Source organism: Fukomys damarensis, unplaced genomic scaffold (assembly GCF_012274545.1).
Source record: "Fukomys damarensis isolate Sample0158 unplaced genomic scaffold, DMR_v1.0_HiC HiC_scaffold_37, whole genome shotgun sequence".
Classification (NCBI taxonomy): domain Eukaryota; kingdom Metazoa; phylum Chordata; class Mammalia; order Rodentia; family Bathyergidae; genus Fukomys; species Fukomys damarensis.
The window spans coordinates 64,592,538-64,612,103 of NW_022900949.1; the positions used below are offsets into that span (position 1 = coordinate 64,592,538).

Consider the following 19,566-nt stretch of genomic DNA (forward strand, 5'->3'; position numbering starts at 1 on the left):
AAAATGCTATTTAACCCATGGTATGCTATTAGGATCAACAAAAAAGGCAAAGGCTGGGCTGTTACTGCAGAGTACCGGTGGTGATTCTCATATGAGTTTCTTTGCTCATTCATTTCAGTGTAGAGAAAAAGTCAAAGAAAGTCATAAAGATGGCTTCTGGGTGTCGCTGTCTTTCAACTCCCAACTGAAGAAACTGGTTCTTTTTTTTGTACTGGGAATCAAACTCGTGACCTTGCGCTTACAAGGCAGGCGGCAGAACCACTGAGGTAAATCCCTGCCCCTGAAGAAATTGGTTCTTATAAAGAATAAAGTTTGTGTGTTCAATTAAGGAAAATAGAGTAAAAGTTTATTTACCACAATTCTGTGTTAAATTATACTATATATCGAGGGAGGAGAGAACATCCTCTAACGATGAATATATTAGCAAAGGCCATTACTCCAGGGCAAAAATTGAACAGGCTGTAAAACATATTCTCTGGCCTAGTTAAATTTAAATGCTTTTCTAATTTATTAAAGGATTTCACTGTAGGCATCTCAGGAAGAAGAAAAGAGTGATGCCCTTCTTAGGAGGGGACAAATACACGATCAGTAGTATTCCAGCCACTTCCTCACACACAGGAGGGTTGAGAAACAAATAGTTTTGAGGTCCACAGCACCTACAAAGAGAGAAACGTGAAGATGCTAACCACAGAGAGACCGCATACAGTCAACTGGCTCGAAGAGGCCCAAACTCACTGTGCAGTTGTTATTTTATTTACTTCATTTGTCCCATGCCACAAGTTTCTTCCAACATTTCTCTGCCCAAATTCTGATGTCAGTATTCTTTTATGCTACCCATGAGTTTCAAGAAAGGCACCACTGGTATGTGGGTGGGACACTTCATGTTTGTCTAGGACGGCTACCAATTTCAGCATGTCTGGCATGCCAGCCATCACCTGCTAAAGCCTGAGAACTCCACGTCAAAAGGCAATGAAACATGCATTTCCAGGAGCTCAGTACCACCCCTTCCACTGCTTAAAATCCACTAAAGCAGGATCTAATATCCCAATGAACACACAATGACAACAACACCTCTCTTGCTTAAATCTACATCACTGCTTAAGATTTTTCCAGAGTCCTAATCAGGTTTCCTCCTTTCTTTTTTTTGGTACCAGGGATTGAACTCAGGCCCTGACACTTTGGAGGCAGGCAGCGGTTTTTATAATTTTGTTTTGTTTTGTTTCTGTTTGGTTGGTTGGATTTTTTTGTCTTTTGAGATAGAGTCTTAGGCTGGCTTTGAATTCACTGTGTAGCCCAGGCCAGCCTTGAACTCTCAGCGATCCTCCTGTCTCAGCCCCCTGAGTGCTGGGATTACAGGGTGCACCACCACTTCCCTTCATATTCCACAGTATCAAGCTTAACATGCCCCAAAGTGAGTTCCTTACCTACCTCACTAAGCTCCAAACCCTTTCTCTTATATGCTGGTTGAGAGGAATTCTGTATACATTCAGTCCTGGAGGCAAGCAAACCCTTCTTCTTTCCAGCAGGACCCCAGAGTCTCCGTTCTCAATACCTTTTGCGTCTTTCCACTTGGGCCCCCAATTAGGTTCCCACAATAGCTGGTGGTGTTCCTCCAACTGCCTCAAATACCTTATCATTATTGCCTCCCCTCTAATGCAAATGCACACCATTCTCTACGATGCCACCGCATCAGGCCCCCACTTACTTGTGAGCATTTTTTTCACATTAGTACAGTGAAATTCTTCAGGAAATTGAAAGGCCATAAAGGCCTTTACCATCTGCCCTCTTCCTTTCCTTGGGTTCACCAAGGGCCCTTAAGCCCTTGGCTTTCAATGTGATCCAAACTTACCCGTTTTAGGGGAAGTGCCCCGCTCTGAGCTACCTCTGTACCTGCACTGGGGATACCCCAGAAGACCAACAGCTGAGACAGAAATGCTCTGGAACTTAGAAGCCTTGCAGAAAAGGAAGCTCAATCAGTGTCAACTGAAATGAGCAATTTTTTTTATAAAGATGAAAATTTAGTAATATCATACCATGCTGATAAAGACACACATAAACACACACACCCAGAATAAGCATGATCTTTGTCTCTGTTGCCTGTCTGCAAACAATACCTACTTACATAAAAGGGCCTCTTAGTGTTATTTATTGGTAAACAGCAAAGTACCCAAGCCACTACAAAAGGGATCAGATACCACACTGCTCACCTGGATGTGGGGACGTTCTGACCTCACCCTTCACTAATTATGCCTCCCGCTACAGCTACAACTTTTCTTTATGCAAAAGAAAACAATGAAGAAATCTCTTCCTATGACACACTTAACAAATTATGTTTCATCAGTACTGTGCAGTTAATTCAGATGCTGTTCATTGGTTTTAGTTAAGATTTTATTTTACATTTTCATGGGACTATAAACTCATGTATGATAGGAAGTATTCATCACTTGAATTTCACTCTTAAAGTTCAGCATGTGGCCATTACACCATGAAATTTACTCTGTCGTCTTCTGAGTACTTTGAATTTAAAAAGACTATATATCAAATAATTGTTTCAAATTAGATCAAAATTCTACAATGTAAGTTACTAAGATACAGGATTACTAAGTAGAAGCGGAAGAGTTTTAGTTGAAATGTAAGACATCAAATATCACATACAGTGGAGCTGGGCATGATGGGACATAACTGTAATCCCAGAACTTGAGAGGCTGAGGCAGGACTATCACGGCCAGCTCAAGGCCAATCTGAGCTACGTAATGAGTCTCTGTCTCAAAAAACAGCATCACATAAGGAACTATCAATAGCTGTCAACAGTAGTCGATAATGATAAAGAACTATATACGATACCAGCTTATGTATTTACTATACTATACTTTTATTGTTATTTAAGTCTATGCCTCCTTATAAAAATACTTACCGTAAAACGAGTATACTGTGTTACCCTAGCAGCCTCATAGCCATCATGCTCACTGTCTCGGTTGCATTATTTTCTTATGTGCTTGACTTAATTTCATGTTGTTTTATTCATCGCGGTCCTAGGAGCCATAGGCTATATCATTTATATGTATACTTTAACCTAGGTATATCGTAGGGTGTATCACCTAGGTTTGTAAAAGTATACTTTAGTGTGTCTGACCTGCAGCCTCTAGGCTGCTTGCCCTTTTATTTTTAATGTTGTAACAACTAATAGTATAAAAATAAAAGGAGTTTTGTTGTTCATATACATTAATCATATGTGTGTATGTGGATCAAGACAATTCCTCTTTCCTCAGTGAGGGCCAACAGGCCAAAAGGCTGAGCATGTCTGCAAGGCATTCCTAGGCAATGAAATCTCCCTCACAACAACAAATTTCTCAGAACTTATCTCTGTCTTGAGTGATGCATGAGCATCTATCAATGCCTTTGGCATTGACCTTACAGCTTCAAGACCCAATGTTCACTGTGAAGAATGGAGCATGGTATACAAGGTGAATGTTCTACACAAAATAAGTAAAATATCGACTGAATAAATGAATATGAGTTTCCTTCAATCTTAAAGGAGAACCTTGGGTTTTAATATTTTGGTACACGACGATTTTAGTTGTGTTCATCACTTTTACTTGCTCTATGATTCTGTCAACTTTTCACATCAAATGCTTCTAACTAACAGCCTCCATCTTTTTCAGCACAAGAAACACTACCCCCTTTCTCCACTTCTTGTTAAGTAGACCATTTCCTGTGACTGGCTAAAGTGAACTTTCACATCAGCACTGCTGATCTTATCAAAGCAAATATTCTTGGTTTGCAGCAAGTGTAACAAAATGTCTTCCTTCACTCGCTTTTGTTCATGTAATATTAGTATTTACCTCAAATTTTAATTCATGTCAACATTATAGGGAAATAAGAACACCATTAATTTAATATCTACTGACCACAGACAGGTACTATGTTCCACATGGCTCTTATTTCCATGGAAAAGCTTATGAAAATGCTAACTAAAACTATACTCAGATAATCCTTCTTGCCTATTGACTGACTAGAACCTAAAGGTTTGTTGACATATCCTCTTGGAAGGGCTGGGGGAAGCAGGCATTCATCCACTCTTGGTGGTAATGCAAACTCTCATAGCAATGAATACACTTTTACTCTCTGATCTAGCAAGTTTACTTCTAAGACTCTATATCCCGAAGATACTGTGGCTAAAACACAACAAAACATGAGCATAATGCCCACAAACAGGAGGTCAATAGATCAATGATGACACAGCCACTCAGTGGGGAATCATACAGCTGGAAGTAGAATTTCCCATTTCCTTCCTTCCTTCCTCCCTCCCTCCCACTCTCTCTCCCTCCTCCCTTCTTCTTTTCCTCTCTCCTTCTTTTCCTTTCCGGTGTTGGGCACTGAAACCCAGAGCCTTCATACTGAGTTGCATCTCCAGTCCTTTGTTATTTTCATCGTTGAGACAGGGTCTCCTAAATTATTGCTAAATTGCCCAGGCCAGGCTCAAACCTATAATCCTCCTGCCTCAGCCTCCCAAATGCTGGGGTTACAGGCATGTGCCACCATACTTAACCAGAATAAAATACATAAATACTCAAAAATAATAATAGACAATAACTTATTTTTCGGATTAACTATACAAGGAGGGAGCAGGGTAGAAAAGACAGGGATAGAAGTTAGATTTCCTTTTTTTCAAAAAATGCTTAAATTGTATGGAGCTATATCTGATACATAAAAATCACCTACTATTAACTATACAAGGAGGGAGCAGGGTAGAAAAGACAGGGATAGAAGTTAGATTTCCTTTTTTTTCAAAAAATGCTTAAATTGTATGGAGCTATATCTGATACATAAAAATCACCTATATTTAATGCATATAATTTGGTGAATTTAGAATTCCTACAGACTTCTTTAAATGTATCGTGCTTTACAGATTTGAATTTAGATTTTTTTCTGTCTATATATTGAACTCGTAAAACCACTCAGCAGTGAGCCTCTTTAGCACTCACTCAGAGGTCCTAACATTGCCACTTCACCTCAAAAGACTCCAGGACTCATGGAAACGGCTGGTTCCAGGCCTGGAACATGAACTATACAACATGATCCCTTCACGTCTTGAAATACCATATAGCAGGAGGATAACCAAAGGTTATTAAGATTAAAAACAGAAATATTTGGCATTAATAAATAAAATAACTTGAACTTTACACACTGGGATGTCTATTTCCCTTTATAGAAATATGTCAGGTAATAAATGAATAAAAAGTGATCAATGAGAGTAACTTCATTTCGCAATTCTCAATGAGTTGATGGATCTGCTATCGAGCTGGTACACTTTCTTATCTCGAGGGAAATGCTACAGAACAAATTACCTGGTCCCTTCAGTAAATAATCCGCAACGACAAGGGTAAAACTGAATGAGGAATTCTTCATGTACAGACATGTAATGATCTCGAAGACTGAGATGAAAAAAAGTAAGGAGAAGAACAATAGTATGCTACCATTTAAAAACAAGAAAAAATATTTTTTCTTTATAATCATAGACTATTTCTAAAAAATATGCAAGAAAGAAAATGTTTGTTTTAGTTGCCTCTCAGGTGGCCACAGATTAATACAGGAAGGACATTTTAAATAGAGAACCCTTGGTATGTCTGGAATTCTAAAACATATTAACCTATTTGCGTAAAATAATCAAAGAATAAAACCATGAATGAAAGAATGATGGATCTTTACAACACTGTGATTATAGAAGAAAACATTTTTATTTCATGGAAGTATTTATGAGTAAGATATTGTAACTATACACTTGGAAATATTTAAGCAAAAAGCAAAGATAACGGAAACTTTTTTTTTTTTTTGGAGACAGGATATCACTATGTAGTTGAGACTGACCTGGAACTCACTATGTAGCCCAGGCTGGTCTCGAACTCACAGTGATCCTCCTGCTTCAGCTTCCTGAGTGCTGGGATTACAGGCCTGTGCCACCACACCAGCAAAAATGTTACTTTTAAGTACAAATTTGGGGTGCAAGAAAATTTATTATGCAAGTTTATCTACTTTTCCTGACAAAAAAGTAAAGGAAAATATTAAATATTGTAAAAATTATTACATTCTATCCAGATGTTCCCTATGAAAGCTCTAAGCCTAACACCTGCTCTTTTCATACTAAAATGGACAAAAGTCACAGACTATTATCAAACAAGACTGCAGATATAACCCAGAGGAAAGGAGTGAATGGATGTGTGGGAAAGAGAAAGAATGAAGAGACCTTACGCAGTCATCAGTCACTGGCCAGGACAATTAATTACATATTTAATAACTTTCTGTTCACTGACAACTTAAAACAATTTTCAATTACTTGACGGAGTGCATACAAAAGCCAGCTAAATGGATGAGAGGTTTTATACCTCCACACTCCTTCCTTTTGAAATAACATAGGTGTTTGTTAATAAGCGACACCTTGGCACAAGCAAAGGCAAACTGTAGTGCACTTACTTTTTGCTCGCCTCACAGACATCTGTAATATTGGAGAAAAGATGGTGTCTCTCAGTTTTAGTCATTGTATCACTTAGTTCCTTAGAATTTTTAAACATTCGAATCAAGATCTCCAAGCTTAGTAAATATGAATGTTCAGACGATATGACTTCAAAGATTGCCTGGTAAGAAGAAGAAAGAAATTATTCATTATTTGAATGGAACTGACAGAGCTCTCATTATTCTGCTATAAGAATGATGTATCTTAAAAAAAAAAAAAAAAAGAAAGAAAAGGGCCAGGATTTGGCTCACTGGTTTTGTCGCCTGCCTTGTAAGCAACTTAAATGACCCAAGTTTGATACCGGTACAAAAAAAAAAGGAAAAAAAATGATGAATCTTGAGAAGTTCAAAAAAAGGTAAGAATTAAGAAACATGCATTATTAAACTACTGTCTTTCTATAAGAGACATGCACCCCGAAACACTGGAGAGTGTTACTTTCTGTATTGTAAATACTGAGAAGGCAAGAATCTGGATGATACTGCATCCGGAGGTCATGCCTTTGCCATAGGGGAGACTCTATGGAAGGAAAGCCGGGCATGTCACAAAAATCTCAGTGTGACGTTCATTAACCTTCAGGGTCATCTCCTCCAGCCCTGCTGTCAAAGCGTGGGACAGTAAGAATTTATGGTCATCTCTTGGAATCCAGAGAAAACTTCTCAGAAATGGGTTCCTTCGCTCCCCTTTTGTGTGTTCTTTTTCTCTGTCTTTCAATCCAACTAATGTGTAGTCAGTAACAAATATTCTGGCATGAAGGTACCTACCCCCAAATGGCTCTTATGAGCCACAGGAATTCTTTTATGTAATCTCATACAGTTGAAAATAAGTCTGTCCATTTAACAAGCCACCTCTCTACTCTTGCCAGAGTCTCAAGGAGAAAAGGACCCTCACACAGACTCTTGGTGTCAGGCACACCGAGCTTTTCCTGTTAAGTGTGAAGGCTGACAATGACAATGCATATATGTGGACAGACACCAATGCCCTGTGTAAAGATTTCAGCCAGCTCCCTAACAAAATCAAATTCAGATCTAAGAATGGTGATGCAGAGAGAATTCCTCCTCAGGGAGGGGTGGTAAAACATCTGTCCTGGTGAGCTCCCTGGTAATCATGCACTCAGCACTCTGACTGCAGGGGTTCTTGCACTTAAAGCCCCTGACACAAAGCACACAGGGGACAGGAACTGCCTGGGAACAGAGCAGACACAGGCAGGTGGTGGCCCAGTTAGTTGCTAAGAGGTGGGCCATGTTTTGTAAATCAGGTTAGAAGCAATAATCTCAGTTTTCCTTTTTAGCATCTGTAAGGTGTTAGAGACCTAGGTCTGTCTTAGGTGTGCTGATGAAGCTTCAGCTGTGCTCCAGGAAATTAAGTAACTATTGCCTGAAATAAAGAGTAAGACCTTTAAGAGCCTCATTTAATGTGTATCTTACATAAGTCAATTCAATCAATACAATGATCTGCCCAAAGTATAAGTCAAACTAAGGAAAATTCTTCTTCCTGGAGAAAAATAATGGATTTATATTGATAAGATATATTGCCTTGGAATGACTTCAAATGTTTTCAACAGTTTAAATCAAATTCAAATACAAGGATTTAGACAGAAAATAATGAACTACATAGAACAGATCACATGAGAAGATGAATAAGAGGTAACAAGTTTAATGTAGTAATTGCTAAAATTTCCTGCAATAGAGCCATGAACTACCTAAAAGCAAATCAGGTTAGACTTGCTAAAAACAGCTATAGGACTAGAAAGGAACCATTAAGTGAAATTTGAGGTTATCATTAATTTGTTACATCACAAATCTGCATAATTATCAGAATATAATAGAAATAGACAAGATATAGAAGACTTAAAAGAATAGATAGGGTCTAATGGATTTAGGACTTGGCGAAATTCTTGAGGACACCCATATATAGAGAGAAAAACATTGTTTATGATACAATGTTAGCAATACAGAAAAAAGTGCTACCCACTGCCCATCATCAGAAAAAAAAGATATAAAATTTAAAAGATGATAGTCATAGAATGGAATAGTATGTAGTGGTTGAAATGATTTATCTAGATTAATATGCATTAACATGAATATAAACATGAAATATGAACATGAATCTCAAAAACAATGTTGAGTATAAAAGCAAGATATAAAAAATACACGTAGTCATATTATTTACGTTTAACACATACATGTGTTCATGTGTGTATTGGTCATTTATATAAACCTTGCATTCTGGTACACTTTTAGGTTATAGAAAACTTGCAAAGAGACTTCAGAGTTCCATGTATTTGTTACACAGTTGCCCTTAAGCAGAGTACATTACATAACTGAGGTACATCCGTCTACAGACTAATGTATACACTTGATTCAGATTTCACCAGTTTTTCTAACAATATCATTTTTTAATTGCAGGATATGTGTTCATTTTTCAGAATACTTCTTCCACTTTAAATACTTAAACTGCATTCTTTTTGGTTTAAATGCAAATGTTGAGATAAATGTTTGTTTTCTTAAAGGCTAATGTGTATGTGCCTTTATTTAACAATGACCATCTGCTAATTTTGTAAAAAGAAAAAAAAATTCCCAAAAGATAACACTGATCAAATGCATCTCGCAGGTGAGGGCCCCAAAGCACAGAGCCCCCCACATCACACTTGGAGCTCAAACACGCCGTAGGTAAGAAACGTACCTCTTGTCTCTTCCTCTCTTCCTGGCTCACTGTTTGAGACAACCCATTTCTTTTCACCTGGAAAAAACAGAGTTTTTTATGTGAGACATAACTCTGCTCTTCCAAAATGAAGATATTATCCAAAATGCTGAATTCAGCACATATTAACATTTGGTTATCAAAACCCTCAAATAATATTTAGTTACAGTTATGAGTTAACACAGTTAAACATTAAAGAAAAGTAAAGTGTCTAAACATAATTCTATCAAGTTCAGAGTTTTTGTTCTGGTTTTAAGTCTAGCTATTTCTAAAATACATGTCAAGATGATTTCTCAAATTATAAATTGAGATATCTAATATTAAAGAAAATGAGCTGGTGGCTCTAAGTTCATTGTCCAGGATCACACCTAAAAGTCATTTTAACACTATTTTCTACAAAGACATCAATGGAATGAAATACCAAGACTCCTTAGAAAAATCCACTCAAACCAAAAAACAAACTCTTCCTTCATCTCCTTGCCAAACATCAGCAGTCTTTTAGCATACTGAAACTCGACAAATAAAGATGGTAATCTAATGTTCTTTTGGTTTGTTTTTTTGGACAGAGTCTCACTATGCAGTTCAGGATGGCCTTAAACTCTCTATGTAGCCCAGACTGGCCTTGAACTCATGGCAATCCTTTTGCCTCAGCTTCCTGAATGCTGGGATTATAGAGTGCAGTACATCCCCAGCCTAGTGTTCTTTTGAGAAGCAACAGTATCTACAAAAGTTATCAACACCAATAGTGTTTTTGGAATAATGCAGTAGTGCCATTTGCTGAAGGACCCATCTCACTGCCAAGCTATAATCCAATTTATAAACCCAAGAGCAAAGTTGAACCCATGAACTCCAAGAAGGCAGGGGCTGCTGCCCCTTATAATATACCTGGCACTGAGGGTGACATATAAGACAGTTGTGGTTTTCAGTCAGACATTAAATTAACAAAAGGCTAATATATATAATACCAACCAATAAATCCTTCCCTTAATAGAAATAACAGCAAGAAAGCAGAGTGCCCTTCCCTCGTGTTGAAAATCAACAGAAATAAAATATAATAAGTAACAATAAAATGAACTTTTTGCTATCATTCTTCCTAAAAATTTTTTCAAACATGTTTCCCTAGACCCATTTTTAAGCTGACAACTAGAATTTTTACTATAGAATGAAAAGATGCAATTTTCTGATAATTTAAAATCTAGACACAGAAAGTATTCAGTATTATATAAAAATTATTATGATTTGATATCCATGATAATCCATTTAAAAATAAACACGTTTCCCTTCACAGTTGGAGATTTGATATTCTTCTCTCATTGAAATTACATCCCTGTGTCAATTTCTCCTCAACATTTCCTGACATACTATAATTTAATGAGTTATGGTCTCTTATTAGTCATTTTAACATGCTTTCTAAAATGTCCTGTGACCACTGATCTGAGTAGAAGAGATTCTCTTGGATTGTCTAATCACCACAAGTATCATTAATAATATGATAAAAACACACTGACCAGTTTAACGCACTAATATTAAAAGCAAAGTCTAGCTAAGAATGCTTCTCAGCTACAGAAATTAAACAGCTTGAGGGCAGAGCTGCAGGCAGTGAGGTTATTAACAGATGGAGATCTGCGGAGAGTTAAAGAACTGGGCAGGGATAAGGATTCCCCAACCAGAAAATGGCAGAGTGGTAAGCAACAACAACTTAGCCTCTTTGAGATTTGGAATCCAAAACACTAGAAAATCATAATTTGGGGAAGAGAAAAAAAAAAAAAAGAGTGAAGTAGATTCCAATGAACCAGGAAGGATCAAATAAAAGAATTAAAACCTACAGAGCAATTAAAAAGACAACACAGAGAAGGAAAAGGACAATCTGTACTTTCTCCCCAGCTCCTGGCTCCTGGGAAAGGGAGACCAAATCTACAAAGACAAAGTGAAATCTGGGGACTTCAGAGGGCTTCAGGGAAAAACATGGTGGTAGAATGGACCACTTGGGTGCTGTGATCTGCAAGAAAAATGTGGGATTCTGCTCCCACAAGAGTCCTCTGACAGGCAACTTCTGGCAAGTGACTCCAGTCAAACACCCACCATAGCCTTGGAAAGAGTGCCCAGTAGGATGTCATTCTGAGGAAGGGATGATTGTATGAAAAAGGGACTCAGAGAAGCTACAGGATAGCTGCACTCCAGGGTTCCCAGTGTTACATTCCCACAGTAACTAAGTGAGGGATGCCCAGAGGAGACAGCCACAGTCAAGGAGCGTATGGCAAAGAGACCCTCTGAGGGTTCTCGGTTAAAGGACATAGGCCCAATCCCCAAGGCCAGAAATCAGGCTCAGCCTGAGTTGATCTGGATTTGAAAGTCACAGCGTTGGTACACTTGCCCTAATGCTACTGTCTGCTGGTGCCTCCAACCTGCACAGATGTAGGGTTTGACTGTCTTGTTTATCTACTGACATGAGAAGAGTCATGTCTTGACTTGGACACCGCCAAAAAATTGTAGATCCCAGAAGAAAATCACATGTTCAATATTAACAGAAAAATTTCTTTTTTGTTTCTTCTGTGTGTGTGTGTGTGCAATAGACACATGCATTAATAATATAAAATTTTATAGCAAATAATTTCTCTGGTGTGAGAAAATGAAATTGTGAATGAGGTCCAAAATGTACAAAGATAATGTGAAATAAAAAGAAAAGGTCCAAAGGGGAAGGGAAAGTAGGCAGGGGGTAGGTAGGGGAAAGGAAAGAAATGAAAGAAAAAAAACGACAACTGGATAATGAAGATGTGGGTTTCTATAAAATGGAATACTACTCAGCCACAGAGAATGAGAAATTACAGTCATTCATAGGAAAATGGATACATATTGAGGATATACTCCTAAGTGAAATAAGTCACACATGTGTAAATATTGAATAGTTTCTCTGGTGTGAATAAACTATAGTAATACACAAGATCCTAATGAGATAATTGACATTGTGAAATAGGAAGAAAAGGGCTAAAGGTGTAGGGGAAGTAGGAAGGGAAGGGGGAAGGGAATAAGGGAAAAGAAAAAATGTGAGAACACGAAAAAAATGGAAATAAAGTGTTTGTAGATGGGAAGGGGAGAAGAGGGTGAAGGGAGGGCAGGGAGAAGGGGAAAAATGAGAACCAAGACCTGTCATGTAAATGTACAAGATCCCAACAATGAATGTAACTGTACTGCATCCCTAAAATGTACCAATAAACTAAATTAAAGCTGAAAAAAAAAAAAAAAGAAAGAAAAACATGACGGGAAAAGAAGAAAAAAACAGAAATAAAGTCATTTGTAAATAGGAAGGGGTGGGGGAGGGGAGGAAGGAGCACAGGGAGAAAAGAACCAGTATACATCATGCACAGGTACAAATTCCCAATGATGAACACGATCAGAATGTATACCTAAAATGTACCAACGAACTTAATAAAACATTTAAAAAACAATAATTTCTTGAATAATCAGTGGGTCACCGATGAAATTAAACAGGAAATTAGTTCTTACAACAAATGATAATGCCAGTACGATACACAGGAATCTACAGGACACGGTGACAGCAGTCCTAACAGGGAAATTTATAGCAATGAATTCACACATGAGAAAAACAGGTGAGCTCAAATAAATGACCTAATGATGCACCTCAAGGTCCAAAAAACAAACAAACAAGAATACAAATCCAAAGCTAGTATGAGGAAGGAAATGATAAAGATCAGAACAGAAACTAATGAAATTGAGATTTAAAAAATACAAAGAATAAAGGAATTGAAGTTGGTTCTTTGAAAGAATAAATAAAATAGGTAACCCTTTAGCAAATCTTACTGAAATAAGGACAGAAGAGCTCCAAATCTCTGCAATTAGAAATGAAAAAAAAAAAAGAAAGGCAAAATCACAGTGGATTCTGCCCAAATCCAGAAATATCATTGATAACTACATTGAGAACCTGTATTCTAATTAAATGTAAAATTAGGAAGATACAACAGATTAATTCCTAGACACATAAAACTACTAAAGCTAAACTAAGAATATATAAAAATCCTGAATAATCCAATATAAATCAGTGAAGCTGAAGAAGTGATAAAAAACTACCAATTAAGGAAACTCCAGGTCCCGATGAACTGACAGCCAAAAAGAACATTAGAGAAGATCTAACGCCAATATCCTTCAAACTCTTTAATAAAATGAAAAGGGGAGTAATACTTCTGGAAGCAAACATTACCCTGATTCCAAAACCAGAAAAGGAGCCAACCAATAAACAGAACTACAGGCCAACTTTTCTAATGAACACAGATTTAAAAATTGTCAGTAAGATATTGGCAAACAGAATGCAAATAATCATCCAAAAGATCATACATCATGATCAGGTAGATTCATTCCAAGAATGCAGAGATGCTTCAACATATGCAAATCAATACATGCAATAATACATCTCACAAACAAAAGCAAGAACAAAATCACATGGTTCTCAATAGACACAGAAAAAGCATTTGACAAAATTCAACATCTATTCATGATAAAAAAAAACACCCCTGAAGAAAATACGTATAGAAAGTCTTTATCTCAAGCTGATAAAAGCCATCTATGAAAAACCAAAGACCAATGCTTTATAAAATGGAGAGAAGCTGAAAGCTTTCTCTCTAAAATCAACAATAAGACAAGAATGTCTGCTATCACCACTCCTGTCCAATATAGTTCTTGTAACATTAGCCAGATCAGTTAGACAAGAGAAAGAAATACAAAGATATAAATAGGAAAGGAAGAAGTTAAATTATCATTACTTGCAGATGACATGATCTTCTATCTAGAAAACCTTCAAAATTCCACCAAGACTCCTAGATTAATAATCAAACTCTGTAGTGTAGTAGGATACAAAGTCAACATTCAAATATCAGTATCATTCTTATATACTAATAATAAACTCAGTGAGAGAGAAATTAGATAAACAATACCTTTCACAGTAGGACCAAAAGAAATAAAATACTTAGAAATTAACCTGATCAAAGAAGTGAAAGACCTCTACAATAAAAACTACACCACTTTGAAAAAGGAAGTCAAAGAGAACATCAGCAAATGGAAATATATCCCCTGTTCCTTCCTGGATAAGCATAAATGGTAATAGTCAAAATGGCTATACTTGCAAAATTGTTATACAGAAAAATAAAATCCAATCAAAATACCAATATCATTCCTCACAGAAGAGGAGTCATCCTAAAATTCATATGGAATAAGAAGAGTCCTAGAATAGCAAAAGCAATACTGTGTAACAAGGGCAGGGCAGGGGGCATCACAAGCATGAACTTCAAGTTATATGTAGTATGAAACTACAGTGACAAAAACATCATGGTATTGGCAGAAATAACAGACTTATGGATCAGAGGAACAGAATAGAGTATACAGAAACAACCCCAGGCACACTCAGCTCCTTATCTTTGACAAAGGGGCCAAATATTTTTGCTGCAGGGAAGATAATCTCTTTAACAAATGGTGCTGAGAAAACTGGCTATCCACATGCCAAAGATTGAACCTAGACCCATATTTCTCACCATGCACTAAACGAAAATAAAAATGGATCAAAGATCTAATGTTAAAATGGAAACATTTAATTTGCTGGAAGGTAAAAAAGGTAAAACTCTTGAAGACATAGGTATAGGCAAAGACTTTCTGAACAGAATCTGGTTGCATAAGAAATAATACCAAGAATGAAGAAACAGGATCACATGAAGTTAAAAAGCTTCTGTACAGCAAAGGAAACAACTAACAGAGTGAAGAGACAACCTAAAGAATGGGACAAAAAATTCCAGCTACTCCTCAGATAAAGGACCACTCTCTAGAAAATATAGCTAACCCAAAAAAAATTTAAAGATTTAATTAAAACTGGGCATCTGAAATAAACATTTCTCAGATGAAGAAGTATAGATGGCCAATAATTACATTAAAAAATGTTCAACATCTTTGGCCATTCAAGAAACGCAAATTAAAACAACACTGAGATTTCATCTCACTCCAGAAAGAATGGTTATCTTCAAAAAATCAAACAATAATAAATGCTGGAAAGGCTGCAGGGGCAAAAGGAACCCTTTTCCATTGTTGATGGGAGTGTAAACTGGTAAAACTACCATGGATATCACAGACATTCCTCACAAAACTGAAACTAGAAATTCCATTGTCCCAGCAATTCCCCTTCTAGGGATCTTCCCTAAAGAGGTTAAGACATCATATTACAGTGATGCATGCACACTCATCTTCATAGCAGCACAACTCATAATAGCTAAGTCACAGAAGGAGCCTATATGTTCATCAACAGATAAATGAATAAAGAACAATGTGGTAGTTATACACAATAATGGGGTGCTCCTCCGACATAAAGGATAAACTTGAGTCATTTATGTGAAAACTGGTGCACCTTACAACCATAATATTAAGTGAAGAAAATCAGACATACAAGCTTAAATATCACATGGGTTCTTTTATATGAGAAACTCAATATATAAATAAAGTGTAAAATAAAATAAAATAGGAAAAAAGAGCAAGAAAAGTTATCGTATTGACAATGTACCTAAGTGTATCTTGATTTAGCACAATTTTTTATGGTTTTTGGCCTGTTAATCAGTTAATCTGTGCTTATGATAACTTGATAAAAATTTCTAAAATAAATAAATCTAATGTTGGCAAAAGAAAAGAAAAAAATTTAATGGGGTGAAGAAGATCGGGAAAAAAATTGAGATAGGTTATGTACATGTAACAATTGCCCACAATAAATGTAATCATTATATACTGTAAACATGTACTAATAAATAAAAAAAATCACTGAAACCAATTATTTCATATGGGGACTGCCTTATTGAGGGTCCCAGAAGTTTTATTCCTTGAGACAGGACACCACAGAAAGATCTGAGATGGGTAGGAAATGTCTTCCTATAATAAAATGGTAAAGGGCATCTGTGATAAGGAAAGTGGGAAATACAATCAGCCTTAAGGCTTTAATTACAGACACAGTCACAGTTTCATAAAAAAAATACTTAGAAGATGACGATCTGGAAAATGGAATCCTTAAAACTATCCCTGACTATCTTTGCAAATTCCTGGAGATGTGATACACACCACCCTTGTGTGAAGACCACTGGTGTAAAATTCTCTCTACACTGTGCTGTTGTGGAAACCGAAGACAATTACATATTATTTTATGTATTTTTTTTTTTTGCAAAGAAGTTAGAAAGCAGTAAGAAAGAGTGCTAAATCAGTAGTAAAATTACAATAATTTATGAAACATTTATCTTATGGAAGGAAATGTGTTAAGTACCATATACCTTTTTTTCCCATGTGTTATCAAAAAACTCTGGAGAGTATATACCATTTACAGACAGAGACAACTGGGACTCACGATCCAAAAGCATATAGCTAATAGCAGCAAGGCCAGGATCTACATCTATTCCTGTTCAACTCCAAGGCTCACACTTCTAATCATAACATATGGGTTTGGGACCCCCTGCTCTCAATAAGAGGCATCTCATTTCTGGAATTGGGATATGATCACTATGATACCTTCTATTGCTAGGTTTGTACCAAAGTTTCTGAGGGCTGTTTTGGTTTACCTATATATATACTGTAGAATGTTCTTAGCTTTACCCATCATCCTGACCTTCAGTCAATGTGTTAACAAGTATTCATGGGTAAAGAATTTCTATACACATTTTCATAAGGGAGGCGACCAGCCAGAAGAACGAAACCCTTTAGAGCTCCCTCTGCTTAACCTTGAGCAGGAATTTCACAGGATTTCCTGCCTAACACAAAGTCCGGGCAGATGGATATGCAGGCATCATGCCCAAGATCTCTGCAGGTGAGGTCATCAGGGAGAATTTCCATGCAGTGGCATCTCTATCCAAATAGAGTTCAGAAGATACAGACCACAGCTTGTTTACTGAGGGATTAAGAATACTTCATTCTTGGCTGGGGATTTAGGTCAGTGGCACTGTGCCTGCCTTGCAAGTGCGAGGTCCTGAGTTCAATCCTGGTACTGGGGAAAAAAAATATTTCATCCTATCAAAAAGGGAAATCATAGTTAAAGTTCTTGTGCTTTGAGGAGAGGAGAAGGTAGTTTTGAAAAAAGTGAAGTAATGCTCAGAATCATCACCTTTCATTAATATTCATATGACAAATAGTGAAATATTCCTTTAATCAAAAAGTCTTGTATAGTTCACACAAACCCACCGTGACAGGGAAAAAAAAGACTCCAGGAAGTGTTCTTGAATTATGATTCAGGAAACTGAATGAGAGCACACTCTCCAAGCCTAAAGGTTTGCTCTGGAGAGTTTTGACAAAGCCGTCGTCCCTTGTGGCTGGCTGACAGAGCCTGCCCATTCCCTGCCTGTTCCCTTGCTTCAGTCCTTGCACACTCTGGACAGGACAGGTGCCAGGTTCTTCCTCCAGAATAAGAGTCCTTCTGTCTACCTAAGGACCCCTTCCACATTGGACTCTAAATACCTGAGGGCAGGTGTCTCAAAGTAGAATGTCATGGGCAGAGGAAGGACCAAGGAGAAAACCCAAGTGACCTGCAAAGGGGTCTCAAAAAAGAGAAACAGAAGGCAAAAAAACCAGTAGCAAGTGAGAATGCACGAGTATAATACAGAAAAGAAGGGAAAGGGGAGGAAGGGAAAGGGGGAGCAGAAAAGGAAGGAGAAAGGATGTGTACACAGTTTTTAATAAAAAACACCTTTATAACAAGAAATACTTCTGGAAATTTTCTAATACAAAATCTTATCTGTAAATTTAAGTCAAAATAACTGGAAGGGCCAGGGATTTTTTTGCAAGTTTATAAAATATGTTTATACCTATACAGTTTTAAATCCACATGTTCTCTGTAGTTTGCACATTTTTGGTAAGAGAATCTAAGGGATTGTCAAATTTATCACATATCCTAAAAGGCTCCACTTGTGGAAAAGAAAAAAAAATAATATACCACCTATTAAAACCAGTGAGTCCTATTCTGCTATTTAAAGTGGAAGATACTAAAATTGCACAGGCTCCTTCATTGTTTCCCTTCCAGGCAGAAACCATAGTGACAGACCTGCAACCCCGCACTCTGGGAGGCTGAGGCAGGACAATCACAAGTTCAATCCCTGCCTGGACAGTTTGATGACTTAGCAAGATTCTCTAAGAAAAATGAAGAAGTGGTTGTACAGCTTATATTTGGATGTCTCCCCAAAGCCTCATGCATTCATAGGAGAGCGTTAGAGAGGCGGTAGGATCTAGTAGGTGTGAATATGATTAAGGATGTGTGATAACTATATTAGTTCACTGACTGGTTAAGCATAGTTTTGGGTATGAATAACAGGAAACCTCAACCTGGATGTGGGTGGCACCAACCAATAGGCTTGTAGCCTAAACAGAATAAAAAGGGAAAGGAAGGCTTGCTTTTCACCACCTCCTACCTGCAGCACAATGTATTGTTTCTCCTCTGCCATCTTCCTCAGAAATGCTGTCCTGCCTTGGAGCCACCCAACTATGGACTGAAACTTGTAGGACCTGTGAGCGAAAGTAAATCCTTCCTCCTTTAACGTGTGGGTGTTGGTTATTTTGCCCATTCAACAAGAAAGTAACTAAGACAGGCAGGTTGTGGGAATGCAGTTCAGTGCAAAGGCCATGGGTTCAATCCCTGGTACTACAAAAAAAGAAAAAAAAAAAAAAGAAAAAAGAAAAAGAGAGCCATCAACAAATAGAATTGTAAAAGCAGTTTAATGAAGTACTAAAAAGTGGATTCAACTTGGGGTTCCTCATTTTGTATAGTCTAACCAATTTACAAAACTTCATATCTGACCAGAGCAGATTCTACATAAAATTGAACATATATTAGTATCTTTAACATTTTAAGTGAGCAAAAACTAGTTCAATTTTAAAAAAATCAGTATGTACAAGGCTGCAGTTCTGACCTGTTTAAAAATAAGAAGATGCACCTGTGGCTTGTTAAGATAGTGAATGCAGAGAACTTACTAATATACTACTTCTAAATTCATAATTATAAATTATATATTCAGTATTTTAATCCATTCTAAAACTCTGTTCCTATAATTTACACAATGTATAAAATAGGAAATATCCTAAAGAATAAACCCAAAATTAATTATTAGTTGTTCATCTAGAATTCATGACAATTTCCACCTTAATACTTTGTGTTGGGGTCTGTTCATTTGTATACCCCTACCCTTAAATTCTTACAGTAAAGAATGCATATTAAAATGTATTCTTACGTAAAGTTCCTAATCCCCTAATCCCTAATCCTAATGGCATAAGGAGGTAGAATCTTTTGGGAGGTGACTAGATCATAAAAGGTGGCATCCTTGTGAATGGAGTTAGAACCTTTA

The 19,566-nt window shown here is 37.0% G+C and overlaps 1 protein-coding gene across 1 annotated transcript in view; it reads right to left on the bottom strand.

The window, feature by feature from the left end:
- Nucleotides 1–19,566, bottom strand: part of Arhgef26 (Rho guanine nucleotide exchange factor 26) — a 119,920-nt gene that overhangs the window by 81,333 nt on the left and 19,021 nt on the right. Inside the window, exons 4-5 of the mRNA XM_010636892.1 lie at nt 9,194–9,250; nt 6,472–6,632 (exon numbers count right to left, since the gene is read on the bottom strand). Coding sequence (XP_010635194.1) covers nt 6,472–6,632; nt 9,194–9,250 — 218 coding nt within the window. The remainder of the gene's footprint in view (nt 1–6,471; nt 6,633–9,193; nt 9,251–19,566) is intronic.